The 8939-nt window shown below is 38.0% G+C and overlaps 1 protein-coding gene across 3 annotated transcripts in view; it reads left to right on the top strand.

Moving 5' to 3' along the window:
- The window catches only part of GRM3 (glutamate receptor, metabotropic 3), a 228507-nt gene extending 220043 nt beyond the window's left edge, over positions 1–8464 (top strand). For all 3 annotated transcript variants that reach the window (XM_011927678.1, XM_011927677.1, XM_011927676.1), the window contains one exon: positions 8097–8464. In XM_011927678.1, coding sequence (XP_011783068.1) covers positions 8097–8170 — 74 coding nt within the window. In that variant the 3' untranslated portion in view covers positions 8171–8464. The remainder of the gene's footprint in view (positions 1–8096) is intronic.
- The last annotated feature ends 475 nt before the right edge of the window (positions 8465–8939 follow it).

Here is an 8939-nt window from a genome sequence, read left to right as displayed (position 1 = left end):
AAAAAAAAAAAGAAATTGAATCTATAATTAAAAAAATTAAAAAAAAAAAAAGAAATCTGTATAGCAAACCTCTGTGACACGCCTTTACCTATGTAACAGACATGTACCCCCAAACCTAAAATAAAAGTTAAAAAAAGAAAGTCCACAGCATTCCTGAGAATCTCATTCCATCCCCTTTTACTCCCTTTGTCATTGTCAATGGAAGAATAGAGTCTCTAGCTACAATAGGTAACTCTACATGTATTAGGGAATTGATGTTTAGTTTCTCTTTCTTCTATTTAACACTGTCATTGTGTTTGTCTCACAACTGCTTTTTTCCATCCCTTCAATCATTTTCTCTTTATCTCTAATATGTTGCTAGGTTTTCCCCAAGTAAATATAGCCCACCTTCTTTAATAACAATGACCACAAGTGTCAGAGCTGGGAGGGCCACTTTGGAACATTTATTCTAATAATCACATTTCTAGATGAGAAAACTAGGGCCCTATCTACTAGATACTTTAGGAATTTGGTAACTGGAGATACTTTAGGAATTTGGTAACTGCTGTATTTTGGTATACAGCAGTTATAAAAGCTGCTGTATGGCTCCTCTGGCCTCCCTGGATTTGCTGCCTCAGCTCAGTTACAAAATTCAGTTCATAGACTATTCTGACAATGAGAATGTTAGCATCTGCAAATTCGATGTTTTTTTTTTGTTTGTTTGTTTTTTGTTTTTTTTTTTAAGTTAAAAGCTTACTTTTCAGCTCTATACCTGATGGCATCTCGTTCTATCAGCCTGGGTACAGACTTGTTCATGGAGTCCCATAATGTTCATGGAGTCCCATAATGACACTATGTAGTAGCCTGGCCAAGCAAGTTAGGTTTGAATTTGGTAGAGGAAGGTGAATAAAGGTGAAAATAAGAGGCAAGGAGAACAGAGAGGAAGTAGATTACGTAGGTCATTATAAGGATATTTGCTCTTTGATTGAAAGAAATGAGAAAGCACTAGAAGGGTTTCATCAGAGTTGTGGTATGACCTGACTTTAAAAGCATAAATTTTGGCTGTGTGGGCAAAATAAAAGGGAGCAGTCAAAGAGATCATTTAGGAGGCATAGTCCAAATGGTGGTGGTTTAGACCAGAGTGAGAGACAGCAGTAGAAGCTAATAAAGTGTTCTGATACTGTACATAATTTAATGGTGACACTAACAGTATTAGTTCCACTAGAAAGGAGACTAAAACTAATTTTATTAGAGTTTAACACTTTTGGTTTAGACTTTTGTCTCTAGGCATAGTAGAACATGCAACTCATATTATTTATCTGAGCCTCAGGGTGAATACGTTTCTGATCCTTGTTTGAAAACATATTTTGATAGAAAAGAGGAGAAACCAGTGATGTTGGGCAACTAAGATAGTGAAAAGAATGCAGAATTGGTAGAAAAGCGCAGAAAAATGAACCTTTTCATTTACCAATTATTTATTGGTCATCCCTCTTTGTACTTTTTGAGGGAAGGAGAAGAGAGCAAATTTTTATTTTATTTTATTTTATTTTTTGAGATGGAATCTCACTCTGTCCCCCAGGCTGGAGTGCAGTGGCAAAATCTCGGCTCACTACAAGCTCTGCCTCCCGGGTTCACGCCATTCGCCTGCCTCAGCCTCCAAGTATCTGAGATTACAGGTGCCCACCACCACGCCCGGCTAATTTTTTGTACTTTTAGTAGAGACGGGATTTCACCATGTTAGCCAGGATGGTCTCCATCTCCTGACCTCGTGATCCACCCGCCTCATCCTCCCAAAGTGCTGGGATTACAGGCATGAGTCACTGTGCCTGGCCAAGAACATATTTTAAAGTAACATGATATGGCAAAAATGGAGGGAAGTATTTAGTTGAAGACTGATGGTTTGAATGTTTCCTCCAAATTTCATGTGTTGGAAACTTAATCTCCAAATTCGTATCCTGTTTGGAGGTGGTGTCTTTGGAAGGTAATTAGGATTAAATAAGGTGATCAGGGTGGGGCCCCCATGGTGGGACTGATGGCTTTAACAGGAGACAAAGAGAGACCTGAACTAGATACTTACTCTGTCTCACCATGTGATGCCTCTCACCATGTCCTGAGACAGCAGGAAGGCACTCACCAGATGCCCGGTGCCATGCCCTTGGACTTTCCAGCCTTCAGAACCATGAGCTAAATAAATGTTTATTCTTTATAAATTATCTAGTAAGTGATATTCTGTCACAGAAACAGAAAATGGACTAAGACCAAGTGCTATTTCTGTTGGTAAGGTAATGGGTCATTAAAAAGGGTCATGACATATCTTCTTTTTCCATAAATCTTGTCTCACAAGAAAAGAATAATTGAATGAAGAAGTCATTGCTTTCATACAGTTCTACCTCCCCATTTGGAAACTAAATCTTGGATTTGCAGATTCTTATCCTACAGCATAATGGATATGATGATCTTAAATCTACTGTTAACAATTTAAAACCATTACTTGGGTCATAAAGAGAAAGCAGTCACTGAAAATTCAGTCTATATTTTTTTTCTTTTTTCTTTCTTTTTTTTTTTTTTGGAAATGGAGTCTCGCTCTGTTGCCCAGGCTGGAGTGCAGTGGCACAATCTCAGCTCACTGCAAGCTCCGCCTCCCAGGTTCACACCATTCTCCTGCCTCAGCCTCCCAAATAGCTGGGACTACAGGTGCCCACCAGCACGCCCGGCTAATTTTTTGTATTTTCAGTAGAGACGGGGTTTCACCGTGTTAGCCAGGATGGTCTCCATCTCCTGACCTCGTGATCCACCTGCCTCAGCCTCCAGAAGTGCTGAGATTACAGGAATGAACCACCATGCCCGGCCTCTTTTTTTTTTTTTTTTTTGAAGAGAGCTTTTTTGACAGACAGGGTCTCATTCTGTCACCCAGGCTGCAGTGCAGTGACATGATCCTAGCTCACTGAAGCCTCAAACTCCTCAGCTCAAGTGATCTTCCCACCTCAGCACCTGAGGCACATGCCATCCTGCCCACCTAAATTTTTTTAGAGATGGGGTCTTGCTACATTGCCCAGACTGGTCTCAAACTCCTGACTGGCCTCAAATGATCCTCCTACTTTGGCCTCCCAAGGTGCAGAGATTACAGGCCCAACCCACTGCACTAGGCCCAGTCTATATTTCTTAATAATGAATTATTTGCCTTCCACTGTGAAATCTCTGACACAACCAGAATACCAAGCCAATGGGTAGTAGTCGTGTCTTCATCTGCCCAGATAACATGTATTAATCAATTACCAGATACAGTTCTCCTGAAATGGAACCAACGGACCCTAGCACAAGTAAAATTAAGATGATGAGTAAGAAAACAGATTCAATGACAAAGTAGGACACAAGAAAACAAACAGCTGGTGGAAACTGGATTTCACGACCATAATAGTAAAATATCTAAACAAACAGACTTCCTGGGAAAAAATTATTTGGGGTCATCAGAAGCAAGGAAATGGAACAGATGAAGCAAACTGGAATGTCTGTTCTGTTGAAATGTTTATTTTTTTTTCTGAGACTGATGCAAAGTAGCACTGCTAAAGTAATACTGATTCTCAGCAACCAGTCTCAGCCACGAAATTGACTAACAGACTTGGCATCCATAAAAATCTATTAAATAAATATATTTAGCATTGATTGAGGGTCTAATTACCTGAAAAAATACAATAATTTTCTCTAAAGTCTGGCTAGCCCATGCATTACTGGTGGAAGAGAAGTGGATTTCACAGAGCAAGACAAAGCTACCACTTGGTTACACTGATCTTCAATGTTTCACCAGTTTGTAAAGCAAAATATGCCTTTTGATAGCAGTGAATTACCCTTTTGTGATTAATAGTGGAATTTATAAGGTCCTTTTCCATTTGCCTTAAATTTTCACTTTGAATGGCAAAAGCACACCTTATCCTAGAGGATCCAATAGTTGCTACTTACCCCAAGTCCCAGGAAAGCCAGAAATAAGGCTACATGCCTCTTATGTCTGGTAGAAAGGATGATTATAGAAATCTGCTTAACCACACTTAAGAGAATGGGCTAAACTTACGCCATTAAAAATCCCATGAGTATCTCATCAGAATAATAGAAAAAGCTCCTCACAAACATACACACACAAATGATAGTACTTTGCCCTTCCACCTATTTTACTACCTTGGTGAATAACAGATGGGCTAATATGGGAAGCATATGTAAAATATTTATGAAAAGCAAAGTAATTGAGATAGTAAGCTCAACAAAACAATAATTTTCCTTACTATATTCAACAGCATGTGCAAAAATGAGAATTTTTTTCATAATAAAATGCACCAGCAGAAGCTACCGATGAAATAATAAAAGAGAAGCAGAAAAATACAAGTTAGAGTTCCCTTCGACAGATTAAAAAGTATTTAGGGGAAAAAGGAGTTGCAGAAAGAGTCTTGTGGGTTTTTGCTGTTGCTATTTCTTGTAAGGAGACTTTGAATTTGTATTATCTTCCTCTCAAAGAGTTTAGACATTCTGACGCTGGTTGCTCCTTTGAATGTCCTATGAAGGGGGTAGATGAAACAAAGCTGTGCTGTTAACTTCCACAATGATGTCCGTGGGGTCATAGTAGATGACTATTTTATATTAGAACTTGAGGATTTTCCATGCAGCTATCTTTTGCAGACTCTGTCCTTCTTACCTAGGCAAGAGCTACCTAATTTTCAAGAAATTAGAATGCAATAGGCAAGCCGACTATACGAGCACACTCCAAAGAATAGCATTACATCAAGTTCCATAAGAGAACAGGGAACATCAGAGTAGGTTTCAGATACAAACTTAAGAGGGGGTATTTGAATCCCAGGCCTTAGTTCTGCTAGACTTATCCCTGTGACACATTATTCCTCTTCAATCGCTAAAATTGCATTTTTATCCTGCACAGAAATAATACAACTTGATCCTGGAAAAGATAAAGAGATTAGTTAAAATGTCAAAGGCAGCATGCCTGAATGGGGAGCTCACAACCTGAGTCAGTTCTCTTGGCAAGGGTAGTTGATAGTCATTGTCATAATGTGGCTTGAGAAGCAAAAGCCCACCTGTCTCAAAATAAGACTGCCCATAGGCTTCACGTTTGCTGGTCATTTCTTTAGTTTAAAAGATTATTTCCTTCTTGAAACTTCCATTGGTTTCCTGTTCTTTGAAATGCAAACATTTATATTCATTAAATATTCAGGAAATATTTATAGACAATCTATTCCATGACCACCACTAGGGATAAAATAATGAAACAGATAAGTAAAACCCCTGCATATTTTCTAGTCAAGGGTATAGGATGATACACCAAAAATAATAATAAGCAAGAAAAAACTCAGGCAGCAACAACTGGGCTAGGCTGAGTTTCAAAACTGGGTGATGTGACAGTAACTGATTGGCTATTATTTTAAATTAAGTGGGCTGATGACTACCTTTCTGAGGTAACATTTCAGATGTGGATGACAAGGAGGAGCCAGACATGAGTAGATCAGAGGGAAGAGCATTCCTAGAGAGGCAAAGGCTACTGCAAGGGCAGAAAGTTGAGAAATAGACTTGCTGTGTTTGAGAACAAAAGCAAAAAGAAGGAAAGAAAATTTGGAATGAGGTGAACACAAAAAGAGAGACATGGTCCAAATTATGATGGGATTTATAAGCCAGAGTAAAGAGTTAGAGCACGCAGGGAAGCCATTGGAAGTGCATATATAGGTGACTTATATTTTAAAATACTCTCACTGCTGTATAGAGAATATATTGCAAAAAAGCAAAAGTGGAAACAGACAGGCCAGTGGCGCAGCTCTTGCAATGATCAGGAGAAACATCATGGTGGGTTGTCCAGGGTGGTAGATGCAAAGAGAACTAGTTAGACATAAATTTAGAGTTGACTGAAACTGATGATAGGTTTGACATGGGGCAGGGTTGAAACAAAAAGGAATGAAACATACATTTTAGATTTTTGGTTTGGGCAATTGGCCAGATGGCAAAACCATTCACTGAGGAAAGGAAAGCTAAATGGAGACGGGTTAGGGAATCAAGAGTTCAGCTTTGGTCACTGATTTTGAAGTGGCTTTTAAACATTCACATGAAGATTTCAAGTAGGCAGCTGGATTCAAAAGGCTGCAGAAAAAGCACATATTGAATGACCTAGAGTGCTCTCCTAGGTTTCCAGTAACCTATTTTGAATCTCACTTTGCCTTGTCCTTTCTCTTACCTTACCTACAATTGATGAAGCTGCAATTAGATACGATATATGGAAATAATTTTTCTAATTAAAGTATTTATAAACAATAAAGCCCTCACATTTGGAGTTATGATTATGACCACTTTCCATCAAGTATTTATCTGCCACATACTGTGTTAACAATTTCTTCATTGTAGAGCTTTTAATGGGCTCATATTGTAAAGAAAATTGAACCTGATCCTAATAAGATGAAAAAATATCTCCAAAAGAGTTAGCATGTCGCATGACTCCAGTGTAACTTGAGGTAGCCATACAAACTTGACTTCATAGATTTTCTTACATACCTAGCCAAGTAATCAACATAAAATTGAGGGGCTGTAGATTCCCTAGTGGTGGACCTGCTGATAGACTTCAGTGCCCCAAGTATAGTGAAGGCTCCCCCCACTGAATGCCATATAATCTCATATTTCATAAATAGTTGCTCCTGTTTAAGGAAATTAATAGGAATTTTGCCTAGGTATAATGAAAATGTATGGGTCAATTATATATCCACTATCAAGCATGGACATTCAAACATGAAGCCAGTTTATCTGCATGTTAACTTTGAGAGATGCTCTTAAAGAATGGGACAGATGGCTGGTCAATTTGATCTGAGCTGTGATCAAGTACCCCAGAGGATCAGCTCCTACTGGTCAGAGTATATACAAATAGACAGGCCAAGGGGTTGTATGAGAGAGATCTTAAATGTAATGGAACACCATCTCTTTAATCTATTCTCTTGGCTACATGGTTTCCTTCCATGGAGAATGGGGCTCCTTGCTTTTGTTCACATTCAGTGCAAAGAAACAGCATTAAGGGTGAAATATATATAACTTATCTGTACCTAGACTTCTCATGAAATAAAACTTTACCAACAACAAGTTAATAGCTAAGAATTATATCTAAGAAAACTGAGTGCCATAAAAAGAATGAATATAAATCCATACTATATAATATGGCTAGGAAGTACTGTAGTTTCCTATGACTGGCATAAGGAATTAGCACAAACTGGGTGTCTTAAAACAATGCAATTTTATTCTCTCACAGTTATGGAGGCTACAAGTGTGAAAGGAAAGCATCATCAGGGCCATACCATAACACTGTTGTCACTATTTGTCATTAACAAGGGCACCATCCATTTGGAATATCTTTTCTGAGACCTGTTATGAAATTGAAGCTCTTAGCAACCCAGCCCTTACTAGTGTTTTTACTGAAGTTATCCACTTGAACAATGAAAATATATCAAACCATTCTCTAAGGCAGTGGAGTTCACAGATGGCTCACGGACTATATAAGGCTCATCCCTGTATAGACAGAACAAAACTAATTAAGGTACTGAAAACGGTAAATAATTTAGTAACCTATAAAAATTACAGTGAGCTTTTGATTTTGCACATTGCATTTTAATCAGTTTATAGATTACCAAAGCTAATTTTCAACCTGCAAGTGACTTCCTTCAACAATGATTATATTTATAAATTCTCCGCCAAGAGGTATAACATTAGTGAAGGTATGTTCCAGGTTGCAAACTAATTTTGAGCAGAACATATTTAGAAATTGACCTACAATAGCATTTTAACCATTTAGCATTTTCCAAAGCTAAATTAAAATGAGTTTTTAATTTAATTTTATTTTTTCACATTTTTTATTTCCATGGGTTTTTGGGGAATAGATGGTATTTGGTTACATGAATAAGTTCTTTAGTGGTGATCTGTGATATTTTGGTGCACCCATCACCTGGGTAGTATATACTGAACCCCAACTTGTAGTCTTCTATACCTCACCTCCTTCCCACCCTTTCCCCGAGTCCCCAAAGTCCGTTGTATCCTTCATGCTACCACTTTTGTGTCCCACTTGACTAACTTTTCTGTCCCACTTTGTTTTCCAGCCTCTGCAAGCATGTATGTGCCAACGGTGTGCAATGGGCGGGAAGTCCTCGACTCCACCACCTCATCTCTGTGATTGTGAATTGCAGTTCAGTTCTTGTGTTTTTAGACTGTTAGACAAAAGTGCTCATGTGCAGCTCCAGAATATGGAAACAGAGCAAGAGAAAAACTTTAGTACCTTTTTTTAGAAACAGTACGATAAATTATTTTTGAGGACTGTATATAGTGATGTGCTAGAAATTTCTAGGCTGATTCTAGTGCCCCTATTATTAACAATTCCCCCAGAACATGGAAATAACCATTGTTTACAGAGCTGAGCATTGGTGACAGGGTCTGACAGGGTCAGTCTACTAAAAAAAAAAAAAAAAAATACGGTGGCAATATTACGTAACTTTTTTTCCTATGAAGTTTTTTGTAGGTCCTTGTTGTAACTAATTTAGGATGAGTTTCTATGTTGTATATTAAAGTTACATTATGTGTAACATTGATTTTCTCAGCACAAAATAAAAAGCATCTGTATTAATGTAAAGATACTGAGAATAAAACCTTCAAGGTTTTCCAGCATGGTGGATAATGGTTTGTTCTTTTTGAATAACTCAAGGTAATTTGAATGACTTCAAATCATTTCCACATTTAATTTTAGTAGAAACTGTCTGACTGTGTTTCTGTTCACATCTATACATACTTCAAACTCAAGTTGTTACCCTGCTGAAGAGTTGTGAGCAGGGTCAGACTTCTCTGTGGTCCACAATGATCAGAAATTGACTGGTAGCAACACCATATATATTAAACCATTTCAGCAACAATACACATTTTGATCTTCTAAAGCCACATCTGTGGGGCAG

This window comes from Colobus angolensis, unplaced genomic scaffold (genome assembly GCF_000951035.1).
Source record: "Colobus angolensis palliatus isolate OR3802 unplaced genomic scaffold, Cang.pa_1.0 Scaffold74, whole genome shotgun sequence".
Lineage (NCBI taxonomy): Eukaryota > Metazoa > Chordata > Mammalia > Primates > Cercopithecidae > Colobus > Colobus angolensis.
The sequence above is the reverse complement of the archived record's forward strand: the minus strand, read 5'-3'. Positions and strand labels throughout refer to the sequence as shown.